This window comes from Talpa occidentalis, unplaced genomic scaffold, assembly GCF_014898055.3.
Source record: "Talpa occidentalis isolate TD23 unplaced genomic scaffold, MPIMG_talOcc4v2.1 talOcc4.6, whole genome shotgun sequence".
Classification (NCBI taxonomy): Eukaryota; Metazoa; Chordata; class Mammalia; order Eulipotyphla; family Talpidae; genus Talpa; species Talpa occidentalis.
In genome coordinates, this window is record NW_023604972.1 from 102502647 (window position 1) to 102519675 (window position 17029).

A 17029-nucleotide genomic window follows, 5' to 3' on the forward strand; every position below is an offset into this window, starting at 1 on the left:
TTTCTCTCTCTCTCTCTCTCTCTCTCTCTCTCTCTCTCTCTCTCTCTCCTAACAATTCAATCAACAAATGTCCTTGTTTGTTGTTGTTAGTTGGAGGGTTTTTCTTTTTCTGTGACTTACAGTTAAATACCCTTACTGATCCCATACCACAAAAGATTACTGTAAGAATTAAATGAAGTGATGTATAAAAATTGCTTTCGTCAATAAAGAAGTAGCATATGTGAGCTAAATGTCATTAACAAGGAAGTTACTAAGTCCAAATAAACAATATATTACTGGTTCTTGGTCTCCTTTCAAATTATTCTCCTTCCTCCCAAAACACAAGTGACCTTAGATGCCATTGTCAGCTACTGACCAAAAGCTGCCTCGGAGGAGTCTTACCAATAGAATTAGAGAAGCCAAAATAACCAGATGAACATTTCTGGCATTGATAGAAAACTTGACTGTAACAGGAAAAGATTATTCTGAGCTTCAGAGAATCATGGAACAACAGATTCAGTTAGCTTCAATAAGGACATTCACAAAATGAGTGGACAGGTGTTGATATTGCTAGTCTTAGCTGAAGAAACTAAGGCTCAGATTAAGTGGACTGTCTCCCGTCTGAAAGCAGAGATAGGGCTCATCCAAATCTCCTGGCTCATATTACTTGCACTCAATGCCTGTTCTTGTGGCTGTCCACCCTGCCACCCTTTCCTTTAGCACATTGCCCCCTCCACTATATTAACTTTGTGTGAGGGCGAACTGCCAAAAAATATTTAGTTCTTTTATTAGTGGGCTAAACAAAATTATTGTTTCTTCAATAATTATGTTTATAGTCATTGATCTGCTCCAAAGCGTATTGAAATTAAAGTTTCAAAAGGAAACAAGAACAGATATTAGAGGACATTTGTTATCTGTATTTAATAGCTCCCCCTATAAAATCTTTTAGCGCCTGGAAGACACTGACCAGTGTATTAGAAAAAAGTTGCATGGGAGTGGCTAGGGAGATAAGGACTATTTGAAATTTTAGAAGTATGATTTTGAGAGTTCATATTAGGGAAAAGCTTGCAAGTGAGCAGGATATGCTCTGGATGCTGGTGTGTGCGTGTGCATGTGCCCGGGTGTGCATTGTACCGCATGCGCAGCTGTGTCTTGTTTTGATGGTAGTTGTGTTGTGTCATTGCTTCATTCTTGGCACTCAGTCATACTCAAGAAAGCCAGATTGAAAATTTGGAATTTGTGCTTCAGTGGATAGAAACTGACCTCCAGTCACTAAGGAAAAATCAAAACAAAACACAAGAATCGAGAAAAGACGTTTTTCTGCCAAAAAATAATTTTTCCTTGATGTTGCTTCTTAGTCGGGCCAATATTCCAATGGAAAAAAATAGATACATTGGTCAAGAGTTCAATATAATTTTATGTGACATTTGACCTAAAGAGACATAATAAAAAATGAATGACAAAAAAATTGCATCCTTTCCTGTGGATGTATGTGTGACTACGTCTCACACATAATACTTAAGAGAAAAAGTAGACTGGATCATCTCATGGTATTTTGTTTTACTTGAAATATTACTTCTCAAATTATTTATACAGTAAATATTTATGCCTGGTACTTTTGTAGGCACTTGGGATAGATCTGTGAACAAAACAAAATGGTAACAAAATGATACATGGAAATGAGGTTATAAAATATTGATGGACCTCTGAGACTTGCGAGAACTGATTTATTTGCTTGATATAATTGCTGTCATAATTCTTGGCTATATAGCTATTATAATGCCTCGATTTTGAAATTTTCAGTTCAAGTCTAACTTCTTTTTGCTGAGTCAGATGATGTGATGGGTGAGAAGAACTAGAGAAACTGAAAGGTGGTGGGGGTGCGGTAAATTGATCTTTGTGAAAAGAAGAGCAAACTCAAGGATAAGATGGAGGAAACAGGAAGAAAACTGTCATCCAAGGAAGAATCTCTGTGAAGAGAAGTGGTGGGATTTCTGGAGAAAGGAAAACCCTGAGGGAAGCTGGTTGGGGTTTAAATAAGATGTTAGTTATCTGTGTGATGTGAGGTACCTTGTAAATGCCTCTGCAAACTTTGTGCTGTTGCAGCAGAGCAGCCAAAGAAGTTTGAGGCATGATTATTGTGAAAGAGAAAAAGGGAGGGAGGGAGGGAGGGAGGGAGGGAGGGAGGGAGGGGAGGAAGGAAGGAAGGAAGGAAGGAAGGAAGGAAGGAAGGAAGGAAGGAAGGAAGGAAGGAAGGAAGGAAGGAAGGAAGGAAGGGTTAGGGGGAACAGGATGTCCTAAAGCTAATTCCATACAGGCTTTGTGGACTCCACCCCCACCCCAGGCCAAAGCCAAAGACACTGGGAACTCCAAATCCCATCACCACCAAAGGGAAGGTGGCTGGGACCTGAGGGTGGGGTTAAGCAGCCAGGTGGATATAAAGGCAGACACGTGAGCTTTGGGGGGTCCCCCATTTTGGCTCTCCGCCAGCTCGCAGCATCCGGCCAGCTCTGAGAGTGCCTTTGGGTTTCCAGGTCGGCGGATCGGGTAGGACGCATTAAAGACTTTATTTCCCTATTTTCTCCCTGAATTGTACATTTTCCTTATTTCCTTTTCCCTTGTAAATAAACCTTTTATTAACCTTTTGTGTGTGCCTGTAATGGTGAGGACCCACAGCCAGAAACCCGTTCAATATCGGGCCGCTCTATAACAACTTGAGCTATAGTCATTCGAATCATTTCCTTTCTTTGCTTTTACCTCTTCTCTAGAGAACTCCCCAGCTCCTGTTGATGGAATGTTCCAAATCACCTCCTGGTTGGTGCTGCACAATTCAAGCTGATTTTTACTAAAATAAACTATCTTTTAACCCTATTTATATTTGTGTCATATGTACTTTATTTATGCTTACAAGAGCTGGGGTACAGGTCAGAGGTGTGGGGGATGAGAGGATTTACCAGACACAGAGTGGGGAACAGAACAGGCAGATACACTGCGGAGGGGAGCAGTGGGCGAGTCAAGAGAGGTGTGCTGCACATGTGGGTTGCTTCCTGGCCAGGGATGGAACTCGTGCTGCAGTGGCTGTGGATAGCTTCATAGGTTGCATCTTAACTCCTTGCACCACCAGGGAGGTCCTGTACTTTTTGAATTGTCAAAATGATAACGTAATTTTATATTTGGGGAAATAGTGCTCTCATAATTAAACATTAAAAGCAACCCAGTCAAAAACGTTCTTAACAGGGATTTTCAACAGGAGGTCAATTTAAGATTTTTATGATCATAAAAAAAGAGCATCGGTCAGAAAGACTGAAAACATGTTGAGCCATGGAATTCTATCCATAAACATAAGGCCATTTGCCATACCCTGGAAAAATGCTGACCATATTAGGTGCAACCTCACTAATAGTAGTAGGAGAAGTAATGTAACAGGACAACCCCCAGGGAAAGAGGGGGGAGGTTCCAGATTCCCTGCCCCATCCTAAGGAAGTGTGGAGCTGGGCCCCAGTGTTAGGGGGAAAAGGATGTCCTGAGCTAATTCCTTGCAGGCTTTGTGGACTCCACCCCCACCCCAGACCAAAGCCATCAGGACATTGGGAAAGACAAATCCCGTCACCACCAAAGGGAAGGTTGCTGGAACCTGAGGGTGGAGTTAAGCAGCCAGTTTTGGTATAAAACCAGACACGTGGGCCTTGGGGGTTCCCTTTTGGCTCTCCGCCAACTCGCTGCTCTCAGCCAGCTCTGAGAGTGCCATTGGGTTTCCAGGTTGCTGGATTGGGTAGGACGCATTTAAGACTTTATTTCCCTATTTTCTCCATGAGTTGTACATTTCCTCATTTCCCCTTCCCTTGTAAATAAACCTTCTATTAACCTTTTGTGTGTGCCTGCAGTGGGGTATTAATAAGTCCCTTTTAAGCGCGTGGGTGGGGACCCACAGCCAGGCAACCCGTTTTATATCGGGGCTGCCCTGTAACAGGAGGAGGAGCTAGAGGATACAGAGGACTGGGGAGGGATGGAGATTTAGGAGACCTGCAGGAGGCACAAGGAGCAGACAGACGTGAAGAAGCTGTGCTTGCTTCTCAGCCTTGGACTTGTACCAAAGACTTGGGGGACACGGAAGTAGACATTTGAAACAAACATGGGTGAGAGACCTGTGGGGAGGTTGACAATGGCAGCTTTTATCTTGATTTTGATTTTGCTCTTTTCCTTCTGTTATAGGACAGGGAGAGGGGCAGCCCAAACCCCGCAAACCTGCCTATTTTAAATGGGTTCTGCCATCCGCCGCATCAACACAAAACATAGGAGACTTTAATGGGAAGAAACTTTAATAAAACTAGGAAACAATACAAGTAAGGCAGAGTCTAGTTTCTAAATGAAGCACCCAAAGTTACCCGTCCCCTCTTGGGTAAAAGTCCATCCATATGGGATCGGCCCAGAGCAAGGCCCCAAAGCCTGCCACAAGTCTTAAGCATCTTCCAGTGGGGACCCACAGAAAAGGGTCAGAAACAACCAGACAAGCCCGGAAGGAAAAGAGCAAAATCAACATCAAGATAAAAGCTGCCATTGTCACCTCCCCATGGGTCTCACCCACATCTGTGTCACCCAGTCGCAGTTTCTTCACATGTCTCTAGGCTCCATGCGCCTCCTCCAGGTCTCCTGGCTCCATCCTGCTCCTTTCTTCCTCAGTCTCTTCTGCCGCTTCTCCTCTCCCTGCTCAGCTCCACTCTCTTGGGTGGGGCAGGGAACCTCCCCCTTTCCTGGGGAGCACCCTGTTACACTTCTAGACTAGTCTGGTCCTTTCTGCCCCTTTCCTATGAGTCCGCACCAGAAGGTGCCTTAGACTTGTGGCAGGCTTTCAGGCTTCAGAGGCCCTGCTTTGGACTTACCCTGTTTGGCTGGGCATTTACCCAAGAAGGGATGGATAACTTTGGGTGTTATGTTTGAAAACTATTTTAACCATGGTCTTTTCTCTTTATTACAAACTAAGTGTATTAAAGGTATTGAAGGTCTTGTGCACTAGAGTATATTTTGCCTTGATGCGATGGATTGCAGAACCGTTTTAGAGCAGAAAGGTTTGGGGGTTCTGGGGTGCCCTTGTAACAGAAATATAATACAAGAAATTGCAGTAGTGATGGCTTCTATATATTAGGAGACTAAGTGTGCTAAGTAAGCACCATTCTAGCTATTGTTTTACTGAATTCTCAACCCTCCTATAAGGAGGGTAAAATTTCTTGCTTAACATTACACAGATCCAGAGCCCTTGTTTGACTTGGGAATGCCTTGTTGGGTAGGGAATGTGAAAGGAATAATAGGTTATCTTTTGCAATTCTCACCCATTCTGAGGAGAACAAAGAGCTTTTTACTCTCAGAGGGGGTTCTCAGGACTTCTCAGAATGGGCCTCCAAGGTTTTAAATCTTCATTGTTTAATAGCTCACATGTGTCCTGAGGCTGTGTGATGTTGGTTCCCCTGGTGATGAGTCCCCACTCTCTAAGAGGCACTCATTAGCATATCACCTGAGGCACTGTAGACTCTCCAATTCACTTAATAGCAAAAACCTTTAGTTTATTTGGAATTCTCATTGCAGAACAAAAAAATAACTGGCTGCTTTCATCTTTACTTGTAAGCACAACCAAAAACGTTTGTGAGGTGACATTCCTTCCTCTCTACTCCTCAATAGTTTCCTCCTTCTCTTCCTTGCTCCCTCTCTCCCTTCCATCTTTCTTTTATGTATTCAACAAATAAGTTTTGTGGGGTTTCTTTATGCAAGACCCAGTACTAGATGCTGGGACTGTGTGATTGCAATATAATAAGATTTATAGTTTGGTCCTCTGTCCTTGTTTCTGGTACAGAGCTCCTAAAACCCTTAGAATTTCTTGAGTAATGGAGTGACAGTAGCATCTTTTGCTATTCATAATAAGCCCCTTTCAACCACACATGAGTTTATGCTAATGAATGACTCTTAGAGGATGGGGGCTCATCACCAGAGGAACCAACAATATGATTAGAGGCTTGGAATTTTCAGCCCAAATCCTGACCTCCAGGAAGGGGAAAGGAACTGGAGGTAGACTTAATCACCATAGGGTTAATGGCTTAATAAATTGTGCTTACAAAATGAAGTATCCATAAAAAAAACCTATACTGTGTAGTTTGGAGAGTTCCAGGTTGTGGAATACATGGAGATGGTATCCCTAGAGTGAAGAGGGAGATTCCATCACCCTTACCCCCAAACCTTGCCCTATGTGTCGGGTTGTTCCTGGCTCATGTCCTTTATAATAAACCAGTAAACACAAGTATAGTATTTTTCTTAGTTCTATGAGCATTCTGGCTAATTATTAAACCTGAGGAGGGAATTGCTCTATTTATATCCAGTTGGCAAGAAGTACAGGTGATAACCTGGGACTTAAATTTTTAGTCTGAAGTTGAAAGCAGTCTGGTGGTGTTAGGGGGAAAGGATGTCCTGAGCTAATTCCATACAGGTTTTGTGGACTCCACCCCCACTCCAGACCAAAGTCATCAAGACATTGGGAAAGACAAATCCCATCACCACCAAAGGGAAGGTGGCTGGGACCTGAGGGTGGAGTTGGGCAGCCAGGTTGGATATAAAAACCAAACACGTGGGCCTTGGGCTGGCTCGCTGTTGCTCGCCTCCTGGCTACACAGCTCCTGGCTTGCAGCCAGCTCTCAGAGCGCCATTTTGGGATTCCTGATCTGGGATCGGGTAGGACTCATTTAAAACTTTGTCTCCTGAGCTGTACATTTCCTCATTTCCCCTTCCCTTGTAAATAAACCTTTTATTAACCTTTCGCGTGTGCCTACAGTAGAGTATTGGTAAGTCCTTTTAAGCGCGCAGGTGAGGACCCACAGTCAGGCACCCTGTTTTGTATCGGGGCTGCCCCATAACAGTGGGACTGAGCCTTTAAACTGAGAGGTCTGTACTAACTCTGAACACTTAGTGTAAAAATTGAATTAAATTGTATATTGCACAATGTTTACTAAGAATTGGAGAACTGCTTGGTGTGGAAAACCCCAAAAGTCTGGTATCATAAGTGTTCTGTGGGTTTGCCTTTATTTGAAGTTCTTTCTTAATGGTGTACCAAGCAGGATACAGCCTCTATAGGGGACATTTCCATTTTCTTTCCAGTCCATGCAGTAGAACCTAAGCACCATGAGATCGGGCCCCATACCATCTTGTTTGCACTCATCATCTACGCCTACCCTGCATCAGGTACGGAAATAAGAACCTGCTAAAAAAAAAAAAAAATTTTTTTGTGGAACCCTCTCTGGCGGCCGGGGAACGAACCGGCGCTACAGAGGCTGCGGGCAGCCTCGCAGCCCAGCGCTCAACCGCTACGCCACCAGGGGAGGCCCAGGTGTCTTGAATGAATCAAGACAAATCTGGTGTTGCTTCACTTATAAAAAGCTACTTTTGGAGCCTCGTTTGGTTAACACCACCCTACAGGCCGCCTAAGTTGCCCTCAGGCAAAACAGAACCAGTGAATATTCATATCTTAAGAGTGGTTATCCAGAATACATACCTTTCGAAAAAATAAGGATATTTGGGTTGAGTAATGATACACTGGGTTTGCAAGTAACACATGTTCATTTTCAAGTTGCTAAAGACTCCTTGCTAGGATACGAAACACTTGTAATTTAATATGCAATGTTCTCAGAGTCTGAAGCCAAACCACCTCAAGCTGTGAACGCCTTGGCTCTCAAGAGCCAGTCAGGGTCAGGGCAGGGCAGTACTTGGCCTGATGCCCCTCCAGAATAAACCAAACAGCTACAGGAAGTGGTTTCCATGATTCAGTAGGTGGCACACTTCCTTTTGAGTCAGAACTGAATCATGGCTATGAGAGGTGAAAAGACCTATTTCTTTATCCCACACTTTATCCCTATTCCCAATAGTAAATTTATCACAGTCTGTCATATGATATATCCTGTTTAGTTTAACATGTTTAACTAAAAAGAATAATATATACAAAAAATTAACTATGAGGAGGCAAGACGGGAGTGGGAATATGGCCCACGACATGACTGTAAGCGTCATCATGTTACCGGAGGTCCAAATTCTCAGAGCAGACTGAAAGAAAAGCTAGAATATGATTTCACTGGGGGCATTCCGACCCCTGGTTCTTTTGATTTGAACTTGACCCATTTCCAGTGGAAGCAATTAGATCACACTTACATAAACTGTGTTGCTTTAAATGGCCCTGCTCTCTTCACTCGCTGACCCCGGCTTATTCGCTGGCATGTCTGCAGGAAGGCTGTTCTCAGTGCTGTCCCAGGCATGGCCCCACTTCAGCTGTGGGTGAAATGATCCTGTTCTGAATGTTCTGAATGCGGCTGGCAATGCTGTAAATTGTTTTGAGGCTTAAGGAATACCCCATAGAAATCAACAAGTCATAAAAACAGACATATTTTCCCCTCATCTTTTCCCAGTGTGTGTTTTGTTCTTTAATATTAAAAGTTCTGGCCAAAGAAACATATTTATCCCTATTTTCATCTGATGAATTAGATTTTACTTAATAGTATTTGCTTCTTTCTGCTCAATTTGTTGCAATTGGTGTCAAGTTGCAGAACAAAGATTCAGAAATTTGGGTTATACATCACATATCTGATCAGAAGTCTTATTGCCATTAAAATTTCTATAGCATTTTCCATGGGCTCTTCTGATAGCTTAAAGAGCACAAGATTCAAAGTCACACAGATTTGTGGTCCAATTCAAGCGCAACAAACAACTGTAGTTTTGTGACCTTGGATAAGTCTCAACCTCCCTCAACCATAATTTCCTATCTAAAATAAGTGTTTTTAACATAAGAACAAGCTTACCATGAAAATTACATAAAACTTACACAGTGCCTAAGACAACTCCTAGTTCATATTTGGTGTTTAAAATAAGCTCATGCCCTTTGTCTTTATTTGCAATACAATAGCATTGGGACAGAAGAACTGCGTGGGCATGTGGACTTCTGTCACATCCATCTCCTTCAGCACTTTAATCAACAGCACCTGCAGCCCATGTGATACCAATTGGTACATTTAATAGAGGGGTAGAGAAGTCTAGCCAGCTCTTTTGGACAGGACAGTTTGTGGCTGATGGATGACAATCAAATGTGAAGGGAGTCCTCAGCTAACACACTGAGGGAGCACCTGGAGGATGGGCAGAGAAAAGAATCAGCAACAGTACTTGAGCCAGACAGAGCAGCCAGCCGTCAGAGCTCAGGGCCCAGGGCCCAGGTCAAACAGGGCAACGGTTGGCAGACAAGAAGAAATTCGAATACAGCATTAGATTTAGAAAGTCCTTCTAAAACATCTGCCCTCATATATTCCTTTGATGCCTCCCACATTCCTTCAATTCCTCCTCGGTGACACAGAGGATGATGACTTTTAGAGAAGGGTAATGATACCTCCTTGCCCTGTCCCCCCAGTTAAGGTCCATTTTGTACTTACTTGTCTTCCAGTCATCATGTCATATATTGCGGGTGCCGGTTACCTGACTGCGAGCTCCTAAAGGCGAGGAATGTGTCATATTTCTCCTTGAAACAACCCTTACCTGTAGCTCAGTGCCTAACCCATAGCAGATGCTCAACTGTGTTTGCTGATATGAGAGAAATGCAAGAAAGTCAAGTCAGAAAGACTAAGAAAACTTGAAGCAGGAATTGGTGGCATCTAGGACCTCAGTCTCCTGGGAAGAGCAGATGGACAGGCTCACTTTGAGAACAGGAGCCAGAAGTCCGAACCCACAGTGTGACAACATGGGAAAAAGAGGACTGAAGCTGTTCCCTAAATTGCACTCGTCTTAGGCAATCCAAACTTGACACATGATTTCTGGAGTTCTGGGCATTGTCGGAGTGGAGTGTTGATTGTGTGTCTGCTGGAGGCTTCTGTTTAAATAGCTTCCAGAATAGAATGACTCAGCTGTCGGAGGATGAGCTTCTCTGGAGCTGCCTCCTTCTTTAAGTGACAAATCACTTTGCCCCGGGTGTCTGTGAGGATCTCTGATATGACACAAGATACTGCCTTTCTTGCCAACTCATCAAGTCAGGTGCCAAGTCACCCATTACTAATTTAAAAATCAGCAGAAATTGTCTGACAGGCATGATCTCTGGCCCTAAATGTGGAGATTCGTCTTTAAATGGAATCGTACTAATAAATTCTGTTTCTGAAACTTAGGGACTACTTTAGAATTTCTGTTCTGTCAAGCACTCCTGATGATTTTCAGAAAGTCAATTGAGTATGCTAATGATTTGGGTTCTGCAGAAACTGATCAACACCCACCTTCCCAGGGCCGACTCTAACTTTGTTTGTTGTTTTCCCTTAACACTGGTTTGCTAGTTTGTTTCTTTGTTTTTGTCTCTGTGGCAGCAGACAAAACTTTAAGAGGCAGGAGAGGAAATCCTATCTCCATGTAGCTCTTTCCTGAGAATTGAGGAAGTTACCATTATTAAATTTCAGCAACACATTTTCTTATTGGTCATTAGATTGGCCTCATTGTTCTCTAGATTTTGTTGTTGTTTGTCAAATGTTTCAAATAGGGATCCAAGAAAAGCTCAGATACCAGGGACAAAAACTCTATAGTCTATATGTTAAATTTGTGAATTAGAAGAATGGTAAAGTTCTTTGCCTGAAACAAACTAAGCTTTCAAACTTGTATTTGTAAGTATTCTAAGTGTTTAAATGTCCACAGGACTCATTCAACTTTCAGGTTACATTTTTGCAACCCCTAGCTCAGACAGGGAGTAACACATGCCATCCATAATTCCACTAGTAACCTCTAATACCACCCTTCCCACTCACTGCAAACAGCTCTCCTGAGGGCAATTTTTGTTTCCTGAGTTTTGTTGAGTGGGACCTGTATGCAGTGAAGTAGTGACTACTACCATTTATTTGATTTGAATTTGAAAGAGGACCTCTCCACCTGCCTCCTACCTCTATAATTCCACTCAAGGATAATGGTGAATTGTGGCTTTGTATTTACCCCCCTAGGGTTTTCATTGTTAACCTAATTATTATTTGCAATAACAATTTCTGTTGGCAGACAGTGGTGATTCTACAAATTCCTTTTGGAACCTAGTGAGAAATGTTATTCCACTTGAAATAAATGTTGAGTAACAGAAACAGAAAAAAGTATTCAGACTTCTGTGATTCTTATTCATTTCCAAATTTTACTTTTTCCATTTTGTTATATGCTGTCATTGAGAGGCCTTAGAAAATTCATTTTCTATTGAATAATAATAATAATCTAATCTTCAACACTATTGAGAAGTGAAATAAAATGGCACAACTCTTTGTTTTATGAGTTTATTATAGGCATTTAAAAATGTGTAGATAAGTACACTGAAGAAAGTCTATAATCTTACAACCCCAAAATAATCATGGTTAATATTCTGGGCTTCCCCAAAATTTTCCATGTTTAAGTAATTATGCCAAGCATGCTACTTTTGCTACCTACTTTTTTTCCCTCTCCACAGTATTTGTTTATTTATCAAGAAAAATTATTACTTAGCCCAAATATTTATGTTTCATAGTTCAGGAACACAAGTCAATGACAAACTTACATGGAAGTCAAGCCAAAGAAATCCTTTGCACTTTGAAAGATGCTGGCCTTTCTCATGTCCTCAAAATCTTTCATGGAATCATAATTTCTGTAGAAATCTGCATATAATTTCTTCCTTGGTTCAGCCACAGCAAACTTACAGAAAGTTGTATCCAATATTTATTGGATACAATAAATATTCCAACAGTATGAAATTGCAGATGCCTAGACAGAAGGCCTCAGATCTGAGGTTTCACAAAGCACTGGAAATCAGGGTACTTACTCTCCTCAAAAGAGAGATGTCCTCCCACACTCAAGGAGAAAGAGAGTGTTGCCTACTTTTAAAGTGTAATAATGGATAATACACTTCTTTCTACAGTCATTTGATTGCTGTTGTGACTATTTCATGACTTTTTCCTAATATTTTTAACCAAACCTTATTTATATGGATACTGCAAACAAAAACGATTTTATAAATTATTAGTTGTCTGAATTTCCTATTAAGCTCCACCAGTAGATTTTCTGAATCAAAGGTCATGATTTTTCCTTAAGATTTTTTTAATAAGTGGGAAATTTCTCTTTAGAAAATTTGACTGAATTTATGCTCTTACTGTTGGTATCAATGTTTTTAGAATCGTCACAATAATCACATACTGTGTGTTTATTAACAAATATTTATTGAGACTCCTTCTATGTACCAGGCACAAGTTTAGATACTTGAACAGTGAACAAGGCAGACAAGGACCCTGTCACAGAGAGCATACATTTCATTGATGCAATTGAAAAATCAACAGATAATTGAATTTTTGCCTGTGTAGAAGAGAAAAGCAGGATGTGTATGCACTTGTATGAAAGTGGGTGGGGTGGAGATACGACTATTTTAGATCATCAGGGAAGCCTGGTAAAAGGATGAAGCATCAAAATAGAAACTTTCTAAAAGAAATACCCTGTTTATTTCAGAAAAATTAGAATATGGGTGGATAAGCATAAGGAGAATGTAAGAATTACCTAGAATCTAGCAATTTCCTTTTTGTCTTTAGTTTCTCTCTCTCTCTCCCTCTCTCTGTCTCTCTCTCAAACACAAATGCACACACGCACATAAATGTAGAAGCAACTATATATTATTAGGATATTACTGAATACACTATGCACACTTGCTTGGCATTTGTAGACAGTAGTAGTTAGACATTTGCACAGAGAGACAGTTCAGTACTCAGAAACTTAGGGTTTCACTCTGTAGGCTAGTGCTTACCAAGAGTTTTGCAACTGTAATATCTCTTGGTAATTTGATTTAAACTATTTAAAATATTACTTCCACAAAGGCCACAAGGTGGATCTATGTAGGTATATATGTATATACAGGTTTGCTCTTGTAATTAGAGTTGTTACAATTTGTTTCCTTGGAGGCAATATTTGCAACAGTCAAGAACATTGGTGAAACCATAAAAGGCCACAGGACAGGCAATTGTATGAAAAAACTTGTTAAAGCAAACTTGCAAAATTCTTCGAGTGTATCCTTCTACTTCTGAAAAAAAAAATCACGATCAGTTCCCTCTTTGCCAGACCTCTAAATGGCATCATTTTGTTGTACAGTTTTAAAAAGAGAAGATTTTTCTCCTCTTTTCTCTTAGAACCCATATCCAATATATCAGCAGATCCTCTTAGCTCTACCTTCAAATTAAGTCCCTACTATGACCACTTCCACGATCTATTGTCCCAACCCTGGTGACAAGCACCAACATCTCTTATTTTTTTTAAAGATTTATTTATGTATACAAGAACTAGGGTGTAAGCCAGAGGTGTAGGGGGTGAGAAGATTCACCAGAGACAGATTAGAGAGCAGAAGAGGCGGATCCACTGAAATACACTGCTGAGGGGAGCAGCGGGTGAGACAAGAGAGGTCTGCTGCCCCATGTATGTCAGGTACCTTGCTGGGGATCAAGCTCATGTTTGGATGGCTGGTGATAGCTTGATAGCACTGGTCTTTAACCACTGCACCATCAGGGAGGCCCACCAGCATCTCTTATTGGGATGGACTCCAGAACTGGTCTTTTGTGCTTGCCCCCTCCTTCCACACCATATAATCTCTCCACATAAAACATCCAGGGTGTGCCTCCCCAGTGGCGCAGCGGTTGAGCACTGGTCTGCGAAGCTGCCCGCAGCCTCTGCAGCGCTGGTTCGATCCCCAGTCGCTAAGCGAGGGTCCCACATGGCGCGCAGACCTCTCCTGCCGCCTGCTGCTCCCCTCAGCAGTGTACTTCGGTCCTTCTGCCTGCTCTGCTCCCTGCTCCGGCTCAGGCTCTGGTGAATTCTCTCATCCTCAAGCGCTTCTACTGTACCCAGTGCTTGATAAATAAATAAATAAATCTTTAAGAACAAACAAACAGAAAAACATCCAGGGCAACTACGTTAGTTAATATCAATACACTTAATAAGTTCTTGGAAACTGACTTCAAGCATAGTAATGTATAAGGAAAGCAGGTCCTCAAATAACATCACAGGGATTGCTTTTTTCTCATTAACATCATAATGAAATAATGAACAAAGCAACCTTATCCAAGGACCTACTGCATATCTCTGTCAGGATCTGGTCAGGAAACAATGGCATAGACAAGCTGGGGAATTTGAAGCAAGTTTAATACAGGAACAATTTACAATGGTAAAGACAGCTTTGAGGGAAATCAGACAGGAATGGTGTGGCATCTCAGAGTGTAGGAAGTGGTTACCAGGATCCAGAGAGGGCAATGTTCAGGCTTCACCCATCTGCAGCTCTTGGATGCCTATAATCCAGTTTCACTCATTCCAGGGCTTAGAGCCGGGAAGGAGAGTCAACAGTGGATCTGGAGGAGGCAAATAGGAGGAATCCTTCTAAAATGTAAATCAGAGAATTTCCTTCCCTGTTCTAGAACCTCAAAAGTGTACCTATTGTAGTTATTAGAGATATTTGCCCAACTCATGGTTTCTTTGAGGCAGAAGTATGCCTAAGCACATTCTTACCTTCTTTTTATATCTAGACTCTGCTCCTGAAATGTGTTTTTTTCCCCAAAATTTATCTTTTATTTGTTCATATTTATTTGTTTTTATGAGGTAACTTTGATTTACAATGATGTATGTGATTCACCCATACACCTACCACCAAGGCAACCATGATCCTCCACCATAGTCCACTGGGCTCCCCCATTTCTCCTCTATAATCCCCCTTCCACTCTGATAGCCTCTGTTCTACAGTCAGAGTTCCAAGGTTTGTTATTGGTTTGGCTTTTTTCCTGGCCCTTATTTTCTCAAATTACACACAATTGAAAGCATCTGCTGTTTGTCTTTATCCTTGTGACTTATCTTGCTTAGTATAATCCTCCAGTTCTGTCCAAGTTGTTGCAAGTAGCAAGATTTTTATATTTTTTGATTGCTGAGTAGTGTTCCATTGTATATATGTACCACACCTTCTTGATGTACTCATCAGTCCTTTGACACTTAGGTTGTTTCCGCAATTTAGCTATTATAAGTTGTTTTGCAATGAACATATGAGTCCATATAACCCCCCTTTTTTAAAGATTTATCTATTTATGCATACAAGAACTGAGGTATAGGGCCTAGCTGTTTGCAGCTTCTGCAGTGCGAGTTTGATCCCCAGCTGCTACCCACATGGCGCAGCAGACTTCTCCCTGATTTGCCCACTGATCCCCTCAGCCGTGTATTTCAGTCTGCCTGTTCCCCACTCTGTCTCTGGTGAATCCTCTCACCCCCAGCACCTCTGGGGTTCAATGTTAGCAAATCCATTTAGCTAACCTGAAGTGGCATAAAACAACTGTCTCTCTACCAGTAATAAAGCTGGTATGTTGGCTTCCACATTTACTTTAAAACAAAATTCCCCTTCCATTCACTCATCAAATATTTTTTAAAAACCTATTATATGCCACTGGGAATACATTACAGAAGAAAAAAGAAAAAAAAATTCCTCCATTTATCTCACCAGCCCTTTAAAACCTGGGTATGGAAAAGAGGTGTAATTTACTGCGGAACCTCTTCTGAGGCCTTCAGTTTTATTCAGAGTAAAGGCCTGATTAAAATAGAACGTTGTCATCATAACCTACAAGGCTCTTCCTGATGTGATTTTTATTCCTTCAGTTTTCCATCTTTCCTCTCTCTCTCTCTCTCTCAGTTGTGTTGAGTTCCTTGTTGCTCTTCAAACACATCTACACTCCCTCTTCTGTCCTTTGCACATACTATTCCTGAAAGTGTCTAAAGTTGTGGACAGGTCATTGTGAGTTTTTTTCACTCACATACTCACAATTGCAAGACATGGCTCAATCTCAGGGTGCAAAAACAACAGTGTTTATTTACAAAGGGGAAGTTGGGGTAAAGAAAGAGTTCCTAAGGCCACAAATGGCTGGCTGTCCTCCCCAGATAGTGTCACAGTGTCCACTAGTCCAAACCAAAAGCTGCTCATGCAAAATAGTATTGTCCCTCTGATGACAGCTTGGAACTGGTGACACTGATAAGAGGCGAACTAGAATACAGCTAACCTATAGCAGGATGGGGTAGTCACAGATGAAGCGGCTAAAGCCACACCACAGCAGCGTCTTTCTGAAGCCAAAGCCAAATCTCCTCCTGAAATTTCTTCCAAGCTATTACCTTCTCAAATAGAGTCGTCATCCCAAACCAACTGAAACTTTCCTAAATAGATTTTCTCCAACCACCTGCTTCTCTGTAGTCACCTTGCAGGCTGAGTCAAGCCTCTGCTTAAAGGCCCCTTGAGGGTACCTGCTTTTCTAATCTGATTGGTCCATTTTCCAAACTAGCTGATTCCAACTTAATTGATGCCAATAAAAGCTTGAATCTGACTGGTGTCAATGGACATATTTGATCCATTTTCAAAACCAGCCTGGGGCTCAAAACCCAAACCCTGGTAGTGAGTGCATTGACCCTGTAACATCTTGCCCTGGAACTGTGCAGGTAAGCTCTGCTGTGTCTGAGTGGTGCTGGCCAGATTCAAACCTACACCTCGTATCTCCAAAACTACCACAGTTTTTTCTTCCTGTGTTTCCTAAAATCCAAACATGGCTGCACCAGGATCAGCCATCAAACCCAGCTGCCATGGTGGAGCCCAGGTTGATACCTCTTAGCCTCAGGCAGCTGCTGCATTCCCTCTGTGCATACTATTCCTTCTGCCAGGATCATTCCTCATCTAGCCGTCTGTGTGATCTAGTCCCTCACCTCTGTCAGGAACCCATCAAAACTCACAGTGATGCTTTTGCTACCCATCATGTAAAACTGCTGGAGTGGCCCTGTGCAGATGGGGGGCCAAACTTAGCCCCCTGACTTCCAGCAGCACCAAAACCAGATGGGTGCTGCTATCTCTGCAGTCCTTGGTTTAAACTCTGACCCTGACATCCTGAACAAGGTGGCTGCTGGAGGAGGGTGGAACTGAATGTCCATTTATGAATCTTTAAAAGGAAGATAGGCAAATGGATGATTCCTTCCATCAGAGTTGCTGTGGAAGGCAGCTGTTCCACAGGGC

The 17029-nt window shown here is 42.0% G+C and overlaps 1 protein-coding gene across 1 annotated transcript in view; it reads right to left on the bottom strand.

Moving 5' to 3' along the window:
- Positions 1 to 16444, bottom strand: part of LOC119260425 (adhesion G-protein coupled receptor V1-like) — a 216299-nt gene extending 199855 nt beyond the window's left edge. The window contains exons 1-2 of the mRNA XM_054687910.1: positions 16354 to 16444; positions 15765 to 15786 (exon numbers count right to left, since the gene is read on the bottom strand). Coding sequence (XP_054543885.1) covers positions 15765 to 15786; positions 16354 to 16444 — 113 coding nt within the window. The remainder of the gene's footprint in view (positions 1 to 15764; positions 15787 to 16353) is intronic.
- Between the last annotated feature and the right edge of the window lie 585 nt (positions 16445 to 17029).